General features: G+C 39.3%; 1 protein-coding gene across 2 annotated transcripts in view; it reads left to right on the top strand.

Moving 5' to 3' along the window:
* The window catches only part of vwc2 (von Willebrand factor C domain containing 2), a 49,923-nt gene that overhangs the window by 11,114 nt on the left and 18,603 nt on the right, over window positions 1-20,206 (top strand). For both annotated transcript variants that reach the window (XM_005795275.3, XM_023328015.1), the window contains exons 2-3: window positions 3,675-4,390; window positions 7,304-7,433. In XM_005795275.3, coding sequence (XP_005795332.2) covers window positions 3,752-4,390; window positions 7,304-7,433 — 769 coding nt within the window. In that variant the 5' untranslated portion in view covers window positions 3,675-3,751. The remainder of the gene's footprint in view (window positions 1-3,674; window positions 4,391-7,303; window positions 7,434-20,206) is intronic.

A 20,206-nucleotide genomic window follows, 5' to 3' on the forward strand; every position in this document is an offset into this window, starting at 1 on the left:
AAAAAACTTCCTGTGAAGTAATGACTTCCTGAAGGTTTCAGAAAGAGCAGGAATTTCTTAAAGAGACAGAGGTTCAATTTCAAGTCCAGGCGTTTAATTACAATGTCAAATTTCTTTTAAAGCATTCTTATAACAGCTGATGATAACATGGTTACTTTATTGTGGTATAAATTGGCACTCTGTGCCTGGAAAGTACATAATACTTCCCCTTTAGAAAGTAAGAGTTTTGAACTCTGTGGAACAGGCATGGCAGCAGAAATGGATGCACAGAATTAGCCTCCAGAGAAAAATATTCTGGATCTGAAATCTCTTCCTTGTATCCAGCACACATTTCGGATCAACAAGTCATTTCTATCGAGTGCTCAGCTTATTTGCCAAGTGTGCTCTTTCATATTTTATGTCCAATTTGGATTTTTAAAGCGCATTATCCCGACTCGTTACTCAGCCAGCCATGACACTAACATTCACTCGGGGGACATTTTGACATGAATCTGTGACACAACAAGCTGCTGTAAACAGTCTGCTTCATCATTAGACACAGGCAGTGAGGAAACCAGTTATCTATAAGCAGCATCGTGTTGCCCAGGCCAGTTTGCTTCATGTTGCCAAACACCCCGAGGGCCACACAGAGCGCGGCGGCGGCCATGGCGGCGGCATTAGAGTGACAGCTCATAACAGCTGTTAGGGTGGAGAGGTGAGGCCGAGAAAAGACAAATGAGGTCCTTTTACTAATGAGGCCGGGGCTCATCGCTCCCCGTCTCTGTCAGCTGCAGCAGCGTTATCGGTATGCACCTCGCTCTGCTTCCTCCTCGTTTGTCGCCGCCGCCTGCAAGGATTCCGCCTCAAACGCGGCAATTCAGAGGCAGAAACGCTCCTCAAACACCGCCGGTGTGATAGCGGTGCCATCGTTTGTCCCGCAGAATGAAGCTGAATTCATGAATATCAAAAGGCGTCACCTAAAACATGCGGAGGGAATCTGGTTTGCTTTCACTCAAACTGAATCCGTGGTCCATCTGGTTTGCTTGGTTTCTTTCCACATAGCTAAACCTGCCTTGAAAGGTATTCACACCTCTAGGAAAATCACATTTTATGTTGCAAAGATAAAACTTAAACATATTTTATAGGATTTCCTGTGTTGAGCACTAAGAGGCGTGTAATGATGAGCTGGAGGGAAAGTGATTCCTGATTTTGAACAAATAGAAATCTTTTGAGTAATTACTTTGCAGAAGCATCTTTCTCTGAAACTACAGCTGAGTCTTTGGGGATTTCTCCAGCAGTTTTCACATGCAGATTGAAATTCCTGCCCATTCTTCTTGTTCAGACAGATTAAATAGAGAGCATCTGCAAGCTGGGATTTCAGATCATATATTCTAAATTAGATTTAGGTTTTTGACTGGGCCACTTTTAACGCATGAATATGCTTTGATATAAACCAGCCCATTGTCATTCTGGTGGGATATTTTGGGTCATTGTTCTGGTGGAAGGTGAATATTCTCCCAGGTCTCAATTATTAGGTTTTCTTACAGCCTTTTTTTTGCTAAACTGCCATGTTGCACCACAGGATAGGTAGGCCACAAAAATTCAGCTTGGGATTTATTTGACCAGATAATCTCCTTCCAGATGTTTGTAGCTTAAAGCAAACTTCAATCCTGACTTATTTCTTTCACTTAACTTTTGCTTTCTTCTTGCCGCTCTTCCACAAAGGTCAAATTTGTGAAGTTAATCCCTAATAGATTCTTCTACCGAGGTGTTGGTCTCTGCAGCTCCTCCAGAGTTACCATGGGTACCATTGCTGAGTTTGTTAGCAAATTACCTCTATTTTCTGATAAGACATTTCATAGATGATAGATCGAGCATACCAGTATCCAATATTGATATCGGAAATTGCTCTGATACTAGCCAAAAAGCAAGTATCGAATTTTATCAGCCTGCATCTAAAATCTCTGATAAAAGCGATTGAAGTTTTTCTCATCGCAGTTCTTCTCTCTTTGAGTAAAATTACTTGATCAAGTCTTTTCACATTTGACACAACAAAATAAATAATTAATGTTTATATGATTCATGGTAATACTGTGAAAAACTTTATCCTTTACTTCTGAAAGTAGTGTGTTACACTTTATTTATAGGTATTGCAATAGAAAATTTCGTTTTCAGCCTTATTTCATTTTTGATAAATAATACTGTGATAGTATAAGAGACCTGAAGACATCTTGGGTAAAATGCTTAACCTGGCAATTGTCTGAAATGACTGTCATGTGTGGAAAGTAGTTTGTACCCTTGTTTGACCCTGAACCCATAAGTAACTGACAAAGAAGAATTAGAAGTTTCTCCTGCTCTCTTTCCTTCCATAAAATCATCCCCTCCCAGAGGTGAGGGATAGTTCATGAGGTGGGGGTCAGGGTTGTCTTGTGTCCATCTGGCACTAGAGATAAGATCAGACTTTGGGTCTTTTCCTTGCTGTGACTGTGTTACGGTGTGATGTGACTGCGTTCAGTGAGACGGGTCTTCGAACGCTTTTGCCTTCCAATAAAGAAACTTAAAGACAAAGATTAACCTTTCTCTTATTATTGAAACAGATTCTCATTCTTTGATTAATGAAATTTCCATAACAGTATCAGAGTACAGGGGGCTGATTATCAGTATAATCTTCTTTTCACTTCTTTCACTTTTCACTTTGTTATTTCGCAATGAAAAATGTTGAAGTTTGTTGTTATAATTAAAAGCTGGAATTAAAGCGGTTATGAACATTTTTGCAAGGATCCTTATGCACCAATTTATGAGCAGCTGTCCTCTTTTAATAACTTGCCATAAATACGCTTTGACACAACTTTCCAGTTAATACTTGGGTCTGTCAGTGCTCAGTAATCAAATGTTTTTCTGCAAAATAAGTTGTGTGTCAAACTGACTGCAGCCCATTAAAAGGAGCTCAGCGATCACGCCAAACATTGGGTGTGAAGGAAATGAATGAAAGTAGGCCACCAGACACAGCGACGCGTCATAGGAGGCATTTGAATTTCAAGACGATGCAGTAAATCAAGTTAAGCAGGAGACAAAAACAGAAACATCGGCCTTGCTGCTTTTTAAAAATGTGCAGCCTCTGCAGCTGATCCGAGGGCTTTTAGCCGGCGTACGTCAACTCCTGAGTGCTGACAGGGTCTCGGAAAGTGACATTTTGTTGGTTTTCTTGCAAAAAAAAATAAAAAAGAGATGGAGCAGATTGGCTTTTATTTTGAAACTGACACTGCTGCTCTCATATCTCAGAAATCTGTTGTAAAGTTATCTTGCCAAGATAGCATTATGTTCCATTTTCAAATCAATCTCTCTTTGTGTACCGTTGGCTGCGATTCATTGAAAAGAAACAGACATTGATCCCGGCTCGCTGCTCCATAGCAGGGTGACATTCAGTTCCCTCATTGGCCATTTTCCCCTAACTCTAACACCGCAGAGACTGATTGATGCTGCCAAGTGTTACAGTACCAAGCATTATCGATTTCCTAATGTGTCTTTGTGTCTACTTCTTTTCCTGATGATCCAATTCACTGATGCTACATGCTTGCCTCACACTCAGTGGTTGCTTGCTTGTGGGAACGAGACTCAGACGAAAATCAGAGCCGAGATGATAAAAAGTGACAAAGTGCCGAACACGTAACCCCAGTTTAATTTTCTCTTTCCAGATGGACTGGCTCGCACCTGAGATGTGAACTGTGTTATGTGAGCCAAGGTGTTTTCCCACCTTGCCGGTGGGGAAGAGATGCTGCACTCCGTTACCATGGCAGCGGAAGTTCTCCTTCTTCTGGGGTTCCTGATGAGCGGTGCCCTGTGCAATCCCATAGCGACGCTGCCGGTGAGCCGGGATCGTCTGGAGAAGGTGCTGACCCAATCCCGGCATGAGGAACAGCAGGACAAGCAGAGTCCAGAGGAGCCGCTGGAGTACGCCGCTCAGGAAACCAAAGCCTTTGGCCCCAACAGGACTGCCCCAGACCTCACTGGGCCTAGCTTTAGCTCCCCGTCACGCGGACTGAAAGGTGGCGAATCCGAGCAGCAGTGGAGTGAACAGGACAGCCTAAACCAAATAGACGAGGGCCCCACCAGAGACGTGGCCCTCTCCCTGGATGCCATCGACGAGTACGCCTACCCAGACTACAGAGGGAAAGGCTGCATGGACGAGAGCGGCTTTGTGTTTGCCATCGGCGACCAGTTCACCCCAGGCCCCTCGACGTGTCCTTGCCTCTGCACGGACGAGGGCCCTCTGTGCACCAAGCCCGAATGTCCCAAGGTCCACCCTCGCTGCATCAAAGTGGACACCAGCCAGTGCTGCCCTCTGTGCAAGGAGAAAAAAAACTACTGCGAGTTTCGGGGCAAGGTCTACGCCTCACTAGAAGAGTTTAAGGTGAGCCCGCTTTACCACTTTCCGTCCTCGTTGACATGCTCCGACCTGAAAGAATTGCTGACCGAACACTCTACGCCATCAATGGAGTTTATTACCGCCGCTACACAGAAACAAGTAACCTTGCCTTGCAGCATACAAGCGAGCACACAGGCACATTTATAATGGCAAAGGTCAGCACTTGTGTAGCAGAATGTTACCGGAGGCTGAGTTTTAGCCATGCAGCTTCAGCAGAGTGCCTCCATATTCAGTCGATACAAAGAGCTACAGCTCCAGTAATGCTCCAACTCTGCAGGGCATGCTCATACATGTGGGCGTTTGGGAAAGACACATCACTGAGATCTTTACTCTTTTATCTGCTGTCACGTCTTCATAAAGAGGCTTGACTCAGGATTGCACCACCATCTGAGTGTTATGTCTCTTATGAGGCAATAAATTGAACCCTAATGCCTCTTTTTATGTATGTAGTGTCTCCACAGATGGTTGAGCCTAATGTGGAGTATCTTCTTCTAAGTCTTCCCCGCTGATATGCGTCGAGCTTTGGGCCTTTTGTAGGGCAGAGGCTTTGAACCGGAGCAACAGGCTGGTTTTTTATGCTTGATTGCTACATTCTGGGGCATCGTGCTAAGTGCTACCTCGCTCCATTTTTCACAGTGGAGTGCCATGCAGAGGCACAAGCTTCAGCAATCTGCAGAACGCGCCTCAGCTCTCTTGTTAGGACTGGAGGTGTATGACTTCATATAAGCAGCTGCAAAATGAAACCTGTGCTTCCACGCTCTGAATGTAAATCAAACTCTACGCGCCCCAGCCTTTGTTCCACCTTTTCCTCCTCTATCTCCAGACACACAAAACACTTGGATAGCCGACCCAGACTCACACGCTGAGGAAATTGGAAGCATCTTTCTATTGTTTCCCAGTTCCTATTGATTTCTCCTTATCTTCTGATTGAATAGGGTAGTTCAATTCTCGGCTCTGCCCTCTCGAAAATGAGGCGCTCATTGGCAATAAAATTGAGAGAACTGAGACTTCCCCATAGATGTCGCTTTCTGACACTGAATACATACTCCCCTAAACAATCAAGGCAGTCTTATTGAGCTTTGTGTGTGCATGTGCAGGCGTGTGTGTGCAGGCGTGTGTGGGCGTGTGCGTGTGTAAGGTATATAGCTATGCAGAAATGTTCAAATGCCTTGAACTTTTATATATTCTGTTGTGTTGCAACCACAAGCTTAAAAGAATTTAGCAGGAATTTTATGTGCTATATATTAGGGCTTTCAATATTAATGCGTTAATGCATTCACCTGCGATTAATCTAAATAGTTTAACATGTTAATATTTCATAATGCAGATTAATTGTATTACATGTTTTTATCTAAAAACTTCTCTCACGGTCTGTGTCAGAAAAGTGAGTGAAAAGATGAGAGACGAGCGTCAGACTGGTTTTTAAAAAAACACCCAGATGGATGTCTGGATAAACCAAGGTAACATTAAGCCAACTTACTTTATCTGTGAATTATCATTCCACTGAATAATAGGCAGTTTATAGTTTTAAAATTAAGTTTGAAACAAAATGACTTTTTAAAAAATCTTTTTGAATATGAAAACCTGGAAAACTGAGATGTTTGGTTTGAGACAATAAAATGTTTTCTTTAACATTTATTTAAAAAGTGCATTTTTACAATTACGTTACGAAGTTAAGCATAGTGATTAATAGTGATTAATCACAGCAAAAGAGTGTAACTAACATTTTTTAATGGGTTGAGAGCGCTACTATATAGAGCTCTGGAAAACATGCACTGAAAACCTCCTGGTTATTCTAACAAAAATTGATTTCTGAACTCTTCCTGAGTTAAAACATTAGTATTGTTGTTTCTAAATTAATATGAAATTAATATGAACTTGTTTTCTTTGCATTACTTGATGTCTAAATTCATGTTTCCATTTCTCATTTTCTGCAAATAAATATTAAATGTTTGCTTGGTTTTTCCGAGACATGTTGTCAGTAGTTCATAGAATAAAAGAACAGTGTTCATTTTACTTATGAAGAGTAAAATCAGAGAAACTGATCATTTTAAGTGGTCTCTTAATTTTCTTTACCAGAGCTGTATATATAAAATAGAAGTCTGAAAAGGTTGTTGTGTTTGTATTGAGTCCCTCTGAAAACCTCCAGTTCAACTAATTACCTCCACACGTCCCAAAATAAGCAAACAAACAGCATCATTAAGACCAAGGATCCCAGCAGAAAGGTCAGAGAGGGAGTTGTGGAGAAGTTTAAAGCAGAGTTAGCTTTTACAACAACCTTTGAACGTCTCACAGAGCTCTGTTCAATCCATCATCTGGACATGAAGAGCAGATGGACCAACTGCAAAACAACCGAGACATAAACGTCCATCTGAGCTGACAGGCTGGACGAGGAGAACATGGAGGACTTTATAAACCTCCATATTCGTTCATGCTAGCTGCTTAACCCTCGGAGACAAACACACATTCGTGTTCTTACTATTTTTAGCACTGCTGAACAACAGCGTTACACTCAGAGATGTACAGTTTTCACTACAGAGTCATAGAGGGAAATAATGTGCTGTTAGCTACTCAGACAGGGAGAAGAAAAGCAGGATTTCATAAAGTTCATTAGTTCAGTTTTTGTATCCTTGAGAAAAGAGGAAATCAGCTGATCTCTGCTCACTATATGTCTTTAAAACGTGTTTATTATTTCTTTTGTTATGAATTATATAATCAACCAGGGGTACTAGTACTTTTATTTTAATATTAAGGAATTATAGACTTAAGACAAGCTCATATGTCTTGCAGAAAGGTTACTGGCCATTAATTTAATCTTATTTTAAGTGTACTAAGAAACTAGACCAGAAACTTTTATGATTTTTGTGTTGATGGGCCGACCTGATCCCTGTCCTTCAGGTTTCTCCGTGTGAGAAGTGCCGGTGTGAGCCCAGTGGAGAGGTTCTGTGCTCGGTGTCCGCCTGTCCTCAGACTGAGTGTGTGGACCCGGAGTACGAACCCGACCAGTGCTGTCCCATCTGCAAGAGCGGTGAGTGACGGTTCCTCCAGCAGAAGCTGCTCTGGGTGGAGCGTCAAATGTTTCTCTGCTTCACTTCAGCTGAAGTAATGAGGGCTTTGTAGCCCAGCGTTCATTCTGCTGACACAGAAACACAGCATGCTGCGCTGCAGTCTGCAGCATCTTACCATATCAGGTTTACTTTCCTGAATCCTGACTGAACTTTACCTAACGAGGCAAAATAAATCATGCAGGTGTCACTTTTACTGTCTTCCTTTAATATCTGGATTTAGACGTCTAAACGCATCTTATCATGAGATTATTTGGTATGTTTGCATCCTGCGTTTCTCTTGTTTTTCTTCCTTTATGATCTCAGAGAACCTCGTCCACCATGAGAAGGAGGATTTCTGCATCTCAGAGTCGATTAACTGAAATTGTTTCAGATGATTCCCGACAGCTTGTCCTAGATTATGTCCCCTTGTTTTCTTGGTGTGAGTGTAATGCAACATGGCAATGTCAGCAACACTGCTTCCTTCAGCAAAAAGAATGATGACTTGCGATATGTATCTCTGACTTGGAACCTTAAAGGGGCGCAGACTGTTTGATACAAACAAGAGCAAACAATATGCATGAGGAGTAAAAAAAGAAAAACGCTCCTGATGCTCGGAGTAAAGTGCTTTGTTTGGCTATTGCGGTTTTTTTTTAGGTTGCTTGTTGAGTTTTATTTGTACAGATTAAAGGATGAACTCTTGAGGATGTGAATTACTGGCTGTTTGTTTCAAGCCTGTCAGAAGATGCATACAGTAAACATGTCAGTAAAAATAAGTGGATTAAAAAATCAAAACACTCATTAAATGTCTTATTCAACACGTAACTCCCATCTGTTCGGTTTGATTTAACTACACCCAAAATATCACATTAAGATGATTTATTTTAAACTCAGGAAACATTTGCATGTAATGAATGCTCATCATTAGGTATTAATCAGACGGCGTCCTACATTAAATTAAAGGCCGCATCAAAACCTAAAAAATATTGGACGTCATGGTGCATTATGCACCCTATTAATATGTGCTTGCTGTAATCTTAGGGATTTGATATTGGTCCCTTTTCCTCTTTTTTTGCTGTACACTGACTTTTTACATATGCACATATTGATCACACTGAGGGAGCTTTGCACAGTTTGGCCTGCGCTCCATCTTTCCTGCTGTGCAATGCCCGGTGGATTTGCAGGGGTCGTGTTTGAAGACTCATCAGTCTCGCGGGCGCTTGGGGAAATGGTGCAGTGTTGTGCATTTGTTTTCCAAAATATCCTCTCCGAAATCCGCGGGCGCAATCACCCGACAAGGCTTTTCAGACAGCGTCCGATGTTCTTAGCATAAAATTACCACAGTTTAGCATAAGCAGAGCTCCTCATGTCAAAGACGGCAGGCTACCTGACCACAACTAACGCCGCCAAGCATTTAATCCCGGATTCTGGGGTTGAAAGATTTCTGTTCTGACAAGAGGAGCTTTCTAAATGTATCTTCCTGATTACATCATCCAGCTTATTCTGTCTGGGATTGTGAAACTTCCCATCAAATCTCAAAATCTATATTGAACAAGGAGATTAATTTATAATCTGGTAATTTTTACCAGACAGGTAAGCGTGAACTGAGTTGTGAAAGGATGAGATGTTGGTTGCAGCAGTTTTAAACTATGTTAAATTATGCCAGTGTTCAGAAAGCAATCAGGCTCGTTATCTATTACCAATCAATATGGAGGATGAATTATTTACTCTCCCATGGAGTGATCTCTATCACACATTAAACCTTCAGTCAAACAGCTTCCTCAGGTCTGCTGTGTTATAAACCAAGCCTTCTAAACGTAGATAGATGAAGAACATCAAGTCCTATTGGAGCGTTGAAGCATTTATGTTGCTTTTGATGCAATAATCAGATGAATATGTATTTCTATTGAGATCCAGAGTGTGAAATTCAATATTCTTCTGAGCCAAGACATTGTGTTATGTTATCTTCACCATGACATCACTTTCTTATTTTTTCTTCTACCTGTTTTTGTGTTAAAAAATGTTAAGTTACTAAAATTCACAGATTCATGAATAGGCGTCATAATTTTGAAATAGTAGTGTGTGAAGAAAACGGGCAGGTGCAGCTTAACGTGTCAACTATCAACTTGGCTTAATGTGTCTTTACTGTCACGTTTACTGATGTATAAAAAACCCTGTTTAAAATAAATAAACAATCCTTAGCCTGGTGGAGAGGAGCAAGTAAAGCCTGGTGGCCCTCCAGGCTTGTAATACACAGACGGAAACCCTGATTATACATTTGTGTGTGTGTGTGTGTGTGTGTGTGTGTGTAGATATATAGGATTAGTTTACATGTCAAAAAACTCCAAAATAGCCTTAAAAGGCAACACAACAGAGAAAGGTTAAGTTGTCTAGAATAAAATCAAACATATAAAACAAGACATGAAACAAACCTTATATCTAACAAAAAGGTTAATAAAAATATTATTAACCTACTTACCCAATGTGTCGACCAGAAAGACCCTACGTGTGGAACTGTACCCGGTTCCAGAAGCTTTCTTCATCCCTTATCCCAACACAAACCTTTCAAGAAAAGAAAACGTTTAAGATTAGAGTTCTCCTTTTCAATTCTCCCCCAATCAGAACTTAACTTTGCAAATTGACACCAGCCTGCAACCCAACCGAAGTAGAGAAAAAGAAAAGTAGGGACAAAAAACCCCCAACACAAACATGATATAGTAGACGTATCAGCAGAATTAATCAAAATATAGGCCCAGCTGTCAGGTCCACGTTCAGTTTCAAGCATTTAGCATGCCAAAGTGAGTGATCAGTTTTCATTAACTGTTATTATTTTGTTGTTGCTGCAATAATTTTTGTGCTGTTGCATTGATTCTGTGGGTGTGGCACATGAGAAATACATGTGAGAGTTATTCACTGCTGATTAACCTACATCTGACAAATCAGAAAAATTAGCATAAAAAATGCTAATAATAATCTACTTACTTCACCTTATAGAGATTTTTATTAACACTTGAATTAACTAGAGAAAGTAGTTAAGCATAAAATTAAGAATAAATAATTTGCATGCATAAACTCTCCCATCAGTTTCAGAGAATCTGCAGCCATTATTTCTGACTTTGCCTCAGTGCCAGTGGCTCCAGGTTTTGGCCTCTGCTGCACGATGGTGACGGATCTTTGCAGAGTTAATTATTAACCTCGTCATGCTTGGACCACTAAGGAATCATTTCTACCTTTTCTCATATCCCTGTCCTGTTTTTTGTATTTTATTTTATCGTATAAAGCAGCAGTGCAGGAGGCTGCTCCTTCTTCCCTGCTTTATTTTCCTGCAACAAAATTAACAGCAACCTTCAGCAGGCGTCATTTATCTTCTCTAATATTTGTGCTACAAACAATGTAGATTGCTCTGAACTGTTTGCTCTCTCTGTAATATGCATAAATATACAGAGATTTGTGTGGATCTTCCACTAAGCGGATGCGTAACACCTCATTTAAATTTGAGAGGCAGTATTTGCTCGATAGAACTATTTTAGAAACAGCTCATCATTTGAATGTGGTTTAAAAATTACGACTCACAAACTTTGTTTTGCACTTATTTAATGCCAGTAAATATCTTTGAAGCATTTTTAACTGAAAAAAAATGTAGTTTCCTTCTTCTGTTATACGCCGGATAGTTGATCTTGTCCAAAAAAAACAATACATGCATCTGCAGCTAAACAATTTAATCACAGCATAGTCGTATTAATAGATCTGGGTTCTGCTAAACATCCTTTGTGTTTCAATTGTTTGTAATTTGCTAGTTTGTTTTGTAGGAGAAAACCTGGATGTGCATTTTGAGAGAAAAAAGGCAGAAAGTGCTGCATTTCTTATGGTTGGCCTGCAAATGTGTACTGCTAGATTTTTTAAATTATTTGAAGTATTTTCTGAAGTATTAAGTCAGCAACAACCATTTAAAAAAAGGATCTGGAGTGGATCACAGCCCTTTTCTGGTTCAGAATTAGTGGATTTTCCTGCAGAACTTCTAATTACTTGTGGAAAATTTGTTTATTCATTGATTTTTTTCTAAAACATTTAAAGTTTGCTTTTAGCTGGCATTTATGAAGCAGCCAATCCAGGAGAAGCATTCATTTTCCTTGACGCTGATTGGCTGAACCCCTTAAGACAGCCCTGGATGTTAGCTCCTGTCACAGTGCTAACACAGCTTTCACTGCTCAAAGTAATACATATTGAAGTGTATTTAGTGTTTGAACTATTAAAATAGTCAGTAATAATTGTTTTTAGAGGATATGGTTGTGGATTTTAGCTCTTTGTGTCTGTGTGCAGTTAAATCTAATGTTTTCCTGTTAATCTCTGAAACCTGAGGATTCTTACAGAAATGCATGTTGAGAACCAAATATAAATTTGCATTGCTAATAAATGAACTATTGTTGCAATGAAACGAGCAACAATATTGACTTCATTCTCTCATTAAAGCAACCCAGACATCCACACATCTCAGATGCCTGGTCACTTTCCCTGCTAGTTTTCCTCTAATGTTTATTCATAGGAGCCTTGAAGGAGATGGAAAGAGCCATGTTGTGAACAAAATATATTATTTGTACAAGATTATTCACAACATGCTACCCTATAATATAAAAGTAATCATACGCGCTCCTCACCATATCAGTGTGCCAGGCACGCTCTGCAGCTCTATAAATTCAAAGCAGTTGTGGGTGGAAGTGGCTGACAATATCGTTTCTCTACACGTTTCAAGGTTTTAAACTGAGCGTTACACTCCTCGGGGTTTAATTGGACTTCACTTACATATTTATTTCTAAACAGGAGCGAAATATGATTTTTTTTTCCCCTCTTTGCTTCACCTGTGGGCAAACAAGAGGTTGGACTACCACTCAGCATTCTGCGCACCAGTCCCGAGTTACATTTTTCTCATAACAACACATCAAGTTTTCCATAAAATTTAATTTCAAGCTAGGAGGAAAGCAGCATTGTAGTAAACAAAATGACGGAGGATGGGAGCGGTTGAAAAATATTTCTATGCAATCAAAAGGGAAATTACGCTGCAGCTGCTGAAAAACTTTTAATCAGAGTTATCTCATTTGTTTTACCCAGACAGCAAAAAAATGACTAGGTGCTGCAGGTAATAAGCTTAGGATAAAATATGGAGAAGGAAAATGTAAGCATGGCGGCTCTCTATTTATTTAATGACAGGATCCGTCCATTTCTTCTGAAGGATTGCTGAGGGGCCAAATTAAATAATTTCTGATGAATCTCTACATAAATCCCATCACAGATGATTTCATGTCAACATCCTGTTGTAAATGTTTTATTAACTTTGGATGCCAGAAGTCAAATGACATGAGATCCAACATAACCCAAGTTTTCAGCTTGGTGAGCCGGTGGGACAAACGTCCAAAAACCTGCATATCAGCCGAAATACTGAGTTCATTTAAATCTAGACTAAAAGCCGCCTGTTTAGAGCTGCTTTTGAATCATGATGAATGAAAACCTAACCAACATTTTGATGTGAAATGATGATACGTGAAAACGTAATATTTCATTTGTTTTGATTTTGTATTTTGTGTTTTTATGATGTGAAGCACTGTGAACTGCCTTGTTGCTGAAATGTTATATACAAATAAACCTGATTGATTTATTACACATTTTTATTCAAAAATAGCTTTCTCAATGAGTTCAAGATACACACTGAGACGCTTCCCAGACCTTTGGGTGAGAAACAGGCCCACAGCATCACAGGTCCTCCTCCCTACCTAACAGTAGCTGCGTTTCCATTACAAATGAGAGCAAATCTTTGTGTATATTCTATTAATGTCAAAAAACACAATTTCGCAAAGTGAAAAGTGCCTTCTTCTTTGGAGGCGACTATATATGTGATGTTTTGGGGAAGTTGTAGTCGATGTTTTTACAGAAGAGTTATGGATTCAACGTGTTGGAATGACACACAACCTCTAATGAACTATATGAGAGCTCTGGTGGAGCCAGTCAAAAACACAAGCAAACTACAAAAAACGAAGAAGAATTTTTAATCGGCGTGTTTCCATAAAGCAAATTTTATTTTAGTAATTTAAATTTTTAATGGAAATGTGGCTGAGGAACTCTATAAAGAACTCTTTCCACTTATTTAGAAAAGGGAAAAGAAAACCTCACTTCCGTACTTTTCCTCATTTTCTTTATGTTTCAGTCAAGAGAAACAAACAAAAAATGTATAACTTTATTAAAGAGCAAATGAAGAATCACAACATTTTATGACAATAATTCAGTTCTATAATTTCTAAGAGTTGCCAGTATATTAATGATTTGTCACTTAAGAATAAATCATCCTACCACTTGAAAATGTGTCAGGTTTGTTGTTTAGGAATACGACTGAGCTGACGCTAGATAGTAAAAATGTTTAATTGTCCAAACACTAAATAGTAAAAATGTTTAATTGTCCAAACACTAAATAGTAAAAATGTTTAATTGTCCAAACCCTCTGGACACGGTGATATAAAAACTCACTGGTTGGATGCTACAGGAAGTTGGGTTTAGATTTCTTTCTGCTCCAGTGATGTTTACATCCAGTTTGATACCATTTCAGGTGAGAAGTTAAGTTCAGCATGAAGTCAGTCTTTAAGGGTTGGTATCTTGCTTGTTTTAGTTTAGGTTTAGGTGGTTCACCACACCTGGATCAAATGAAGGCTCGTTAGAGGCGTCTGCAGATCATTGGCATGCTGAGGAGATAGTAACTATAGTAACGAGAGATGGAGAGATATAAAACACGAGGATGCTGACCCTTGAGGACCTGGAACAGTGTGTGCTATATGTCTTCCTGCTGTTGGGAAAAAACTGAAATAAAACTTTGTTTCCCACCTTTCTGTCTCCATCTTCACTGGATCTTCATCAGAAAACCTGGACCACGTTCACACAGCAGGTCTTCATTCTCAATTCCAATTTTTTGCTGTGTGTGTATGGGGGCGTTGGTACATGTGTGTGTGGGTGTGTGTGTGTGTGTGTGAGGCCAGTCATATAAATGAAATGTGACTGCAGTCAGACCTGTGTGTGAACGCTTTACGACCCCAAAGTGACCCGCATGTGCAGAAAAAGAACGTAGACGTCACGCGGCAACACACTGTTTACGGAAGTAATGATGGCCGCCGCCGTCTCTGGATGGATTTTAAACGTTATTCAGCAACTGGAGCCGACAGAATCATCATGAGATCCCAGTAAGAGGAGTTATTTACACTTAGTTTAAAAGGATCTGTAAGAGTACCAATAATTATCCAGGAGGTGATTTTAAATAAATAAATACAGCTTCTTTCCCTGAGATCAATATAAATAATCAATATAAATATTGGATTTTTTTCCATATTTAAATTGATTTAAATTAATTAAGAGACTAATGAATTTATTTTTACAGAGGTGCCAGTAAATGTGGCCGGCAGCGTCCATGTTTTAACTTTGCTCTGTGACTTTATAATATAATTTGACTCTATGACTTTACAATGTTGACTTCAGTGAACAAAGGCAATGGAAAACAAATTAAGTCTCCTAATGAAAGCTTATTCAGTAGATTCCATTGTTCAGGCTATTCTCTTCACATGTGTTTTATTTTTATTTGTCAGAGTGATGACTCCTACCAATCATGACATTGTTCACAAAGGTATATGTGCATAGATTATGCAGAGTTCAGGTTTCTCCCTGGCTCCAGAGGCAAAGCCATGGTTTTACCTGCAGCTCTCTTGCTCTGCACTGTCATTTGGGACAGGTGTTGCCAGATGCTGTGGGCTAAATAAGGAACCCAGTGTTTGATAAACAAGCCCAAAACTAACTAAAGTTGCTCCTAATAAGCAGCCCTGCTGTGTAACGCAGTGATGTGTCTCCACACGCTGTAAAAACCGGCGTGATTAAGACCCAGGTTTTTCCATCCAACTCTCCGTAGTCTCTCTGTGTGGGAGAGCAAAGCTTTATTCAGCCGGATCTTATTCGGCTTGGTGCCAAACACAATATGTTCTTTACATGGCACTGATTTATTTAAATTCAGCGTGTATAAAAGTTAATGTTGGTGTTAGAAATAATTCTGATGTCATTGTTGGATTAGTCTGAGGCCACTGATACTCAGTATAACGGTCTTGTGTTGCTTTGACTGATTTCCCTAATGGAAGTTTAGGCTTAATGCCCAAAGATTATTGCACAGAATTATCAAAAATGATATCAGATGTTAGATGCTGGGTTTTCCAGATTTTTTCTGCAGGTAGACCTCCTAACGCTGCAGCTGCCGACTCTACAGTCTGCTGCACAGTGTGGCATCGAAGGCAATAATAGATCATGAAAGTTACAACAACTGCCATCCTGTTGGAAAACTTTACCACAAGATAGGAATACCTGCTGAGACCATAAACAGTAATGATGCTTATCACTATGTTTGACACGGTGGAATGAAATATTACCACCATGTCTCCCTCACTTTGTTACCTTAAACTACTAAACTGATGTTTTATTGAGCGGTTTGGTGGAACATCACCTCTTTCCATGAGTTGTTGATGACGCTTCACAGCAGAAAGGTTTCCTAAATTATTCTGTTTCTGAGTTAAAAAAAAAACTTTCTTTATTGAAAAGGGAAATTAAATGTTGTTGTAAATCATATTAGAGTATCTACAAGTCAGTGTTGATCTGAAAAGGCATCTGACTGAAGACTGCTGCTGTCTGACTGTCATAACATGCTGGTCAATTTCAGCGGAGACGATATCCTGGATGACATCATCAGTTGTTGGAAAGCTCTGCTAATCCAGCTCCTTTGTTTTTGCTGCTCCTCTTTAAATCTCTGAGAGAGACGTTGGAGTAGGGGATCTGGTGCTGTGGTAATTATGATGAATGGAAGAGATAGTTTGAACTTCCTCCTTCTCTTTCTGCTTTTTGGTTCTGCTCAGCGTCCATGAATCCTCATTTTCAACCAGTTCAGGTGTTATTGATCTTTGAGATGCTAATCAGCTTCTCCCTGATGGAAAAACTCTGCCTAGTTGCCACCGTGATGCATCACAAGCTTATTTATTTTCAGTCATTATTTAACTTTTCCATACAAAAGTCAAAAATAATGAAAAAGAAAATCACAATCCCAAAATCCTAAACACACATGAAATTGATAAATAATATTTACATTCCTGCCAATGGAAAGAATAAGTTATTATATATTCCCTTTGTTTATCATAAAGTATCATCAAAGTCAAAGTAACAGAATCTTTCCTGTGTATTTTTCCAAAACCTATTATGGAAGTCCAGCTAAGTCTGTAGACAGACTCATAAAAGAAAATAAACTTTATTGTATTTATTTAGCAAATGATTTTTATTATTTATATTTTTAGTGTAAAAACAAAGATCTAACTGCTCATATTTACTCACACCTGAATCCCTCTATTTTTCTAAAAGTAGAAAATAAATAAAGCTTCCAGCTGCACAGAAACTAAAACTATAGGAAATAATTGTAAAAAAGAAAAAAAAAGAAGCAACGACTCAACTAAAGATTTTAAAAATAAAAGTCTAGAAAAAGAACAAATGGGAACTAATGTAGAGCTGCTCCAACATGCTGTTAGTTCTTGAATATTTTTACTGGATGTAGCAACTTTTCAGAACGTTTTATAAATATTGACTGACTGCAGCTGAGAGGGTCTGGTGTGAGGACTGGGACTCTTGTGAGCGTTTTGGGTCAGGAGAGAGGAATGCAGAAGCGCCTTCAGCAGGACGAGTAAGAATGGCTTGTGCTTTCAGATCAGAATCTCATAAAACCACAAAAAGTTTCTTGATTTGTTGCAGGTCACTTTGACACAAATTTGCTATCAACTTTTGAATACTGGTTAAATCTGAAGCGTGTGTTGCCCAGAGACGACTGCAGAAGGTTTTCAGCAGGATGGCACACAAAAACCAGAACAGAGTTTAAATAGTTTCATGATACGGACAAATAAAATAACAAATGTTAAAGCTAAATGTGAACTAATACAAATAAAAATTTTAATTGTTTCTGGTTTGTCAAATTGGCAACTGTATGATGTTTTTATGACTATTAATTTTTGTGTTTTTATGACGTAAAGAATTGCCTGGTTGCTGAAATGTGCTGTACCAATGAACTTTATTAATTGACTGATTGGTTTAATAGAATAAGAAACCATATGAGTCTGTCTGGCTAGTTGGTGAATTTATTGGGTGCTGGACCCTGCTGGCCCAACCCTGCCGGTTCCCTCTCCCTCTCCACCATCTGCATTGCAGCTCTGCAGCTAACAGGAGTGTAAATATAAACGTTAATTATCATTTACTGCCAATCTTTTATGAGACTTGTAAATAGAACTAATAAAAATGTCGGTAAACGTTCCACTTCCTCATTCAGCTAAGTATTGCAAAAGCAAATATAAAGGCATGCTACAGTGTGACATGTTGGAGAAGACAGGCTTAACTGCAGATATCAGGATTAGAATCTGTTTAAATATGTTTTTCAGTTATATTTCTTTATAAAATGAGTTGCTGAGAGATGTGCTGTTTGTGCATTTTTCTGTTATTTAGTTTCTGCCTGGAAACGAAATGTTTTATGTTCAGGTTATTTCCTTTTCCAATTTTATTTCATTTCCTTCACGTATTCAACTAAAACAAATAAAAATGGTTTTGTGCACTGTTGTGCAGCCTCTTCAAACCTCTGTGTTTTAAGTCTAATCTTCAGAAACGCAGAAAGAGAAAAAGCAGAAAGAGCCTCTGGCAGCTTTAATGACTCATTTGTGATTTAGTAAATCTGCCATGTTTTTTTAAAATCAGCAGCAGGTGAGATTTTTTAAATGTATTTTTAGGATTACTCCAGTCATTTAGTGTTTCTTCATATTAATTCAGTCTCTTGCTGGTGTTTTCACATTATTTGCAGTTGTCAGTACCAACGCTTAAAGTGTTGATTAGGATATGATGTGAGAATACGCATCAGTGTGTTTTTTCGCAACTTTGTACCAGACAGAAAATATCTTTGGCTGTGATTTCACAGAAACGCTCGGCAGGCTTATCATGCTGTAACCAGGAGGTGTAAACACTCACCTCAATCAACTAGACAATCTTTGCAAGGGTCAGTTTGTGCTTTGCTGCTCACCTTCCTCAGTGTGTGTGTAGGGGTGTGTGTGTGTTGGGGTGGCCGTGTGTGTGTGTTAGTAAAGCAATGTGAAAAACTTTTACCCTCGTAAAAATTTCTTCTGTTTTTGCTTTTTTTTCATCACACCTAAGCCTTTCAGATCAAACAAATTTCAGTGTCAGACATTGATAGCTGGAGCAAATACAAAAAGTAGTTTTAAATGTTTATTTCATTCACAAGGGAGAAAAAGTCTATCCAAATAAATCTGGTCCTTTGTGAGAAGAAATTCTCTTGTTAACTGATTGTTCCAGTTTTAGAGCAGCTAAGTGTTTGCCATGAATGGTGGTGATTGTGTGGAGAAATTTTGGCCCATTCTTTGCGGAATTAGTTTAATTAAACTACACTGATGGGGTTTCAAGCATTAATAGTTTGTTTAATGCCATGTGATGCTATCTCAACCCAATTTATATCCAGACTTTGATTAGACCACTCCAAAACCTTCATTTTGTGTTTTGTGAGTCACTCAGAGGCAGATCTGCTGGTTTGATTTTGATTATTTTCCTGGTGGCATAACTGTAATTGTGTTTTTCTCCTGGAAAAACCCAAATTATCACAAGTCCTGTCAATGAATCAGTTCTCTGCAAAGTTCATTTTACATTTATTCTATGATGTACGTCTCCCCAAAAATGTCCCCTTCCAGTCCCATCAGTATAAAATGTACCGTTTCACTGGTTTTGACCCTTGAAGTTTCCCATGGATGCGATTTTTGTCTGGTTTCTCCTCCATATTATTCAGTATGACCTCCCTGATGTACGCATAGCTTGCAGAGATCCAGAAGTCATTGTTTTGTGATCCTCAGGTTGAGTTATTCATTTGCTCATGGAGTAATTTTGTCAGTTGGGAATGTTCATGTCTGATCCATGTTTCGAGAGTGAGATAATAAATCTCACTCTCGCAGACAAACGGCTGCAGGGAAACTGCCAACTGGTCCCTTTTCTCCTCCAGTCCTCCACCCTCAGCCTCCCACTGGTGACGTTTTTCTTCCACATCCTGGAAAAAAAAAAAAACAAAGAAAAGGAAAGACTTAATTGCCACAAGTTTACATTTGCATTCTATTTAACACAAGAGTCTGCACCATAAGGTGAACAGTTAAAAGATGAAATAATTAGCTTCCACCCAATGAAGTGAATGAGACATCAGTCTAAATGACACCAGCCCTCGACTCCAATCCACATCAATCCTGTTTTTAATTCATGCTGCTTCTCTCCCAGACATCTCAGATTTAAACGTCGAGGGCCACTGACTGTCAGCCTCCATCTCTGATCGCACAGCATTCAGCATGAGCCGTGCAGAAGTGATGAAATACTCACGATCCAGTTATTGGAGGTCGCTTTAGGTTGTGGTGTTTGCCTTGTCTGCAGATGTTGTTTGGACGCAGGCAGATGTTGAGACCTCCGAGGATCTCCGAAGCCTCCAGTGTGTCACATCAAAGCCCAGCTTGCTAATAGAAAGTAATTAAATAGTCTTCCAGATGTGCAGTGGCACCAAAGAGGGACTTGTGGACTGAAAAAGCACAGAAAAAAGTTAATTTGGAGAGAAAAAAAATACGCCTAGCAAGTAATCCATCTAGATTTGTGCCATTACTCGTTACCATTTTTCACACTGTTGATA

The sequence above is a fragment of the Xiphophorus maculatus genome, chromosome 22 (genome assembly GCF_002775205.1).
Source record: "Xiphophorus maculatus strain JP 163 A chromosome 22, X_maculatus-5.0-male, whole genome shotgun sequence".
Lineage (NCBI taxonomy): Eukaryota > Metazoa > Chordata > Actinopteri > Cyprinodontiformes > Poeciliidae > Xiphophorus > Xiphophorus maculatus.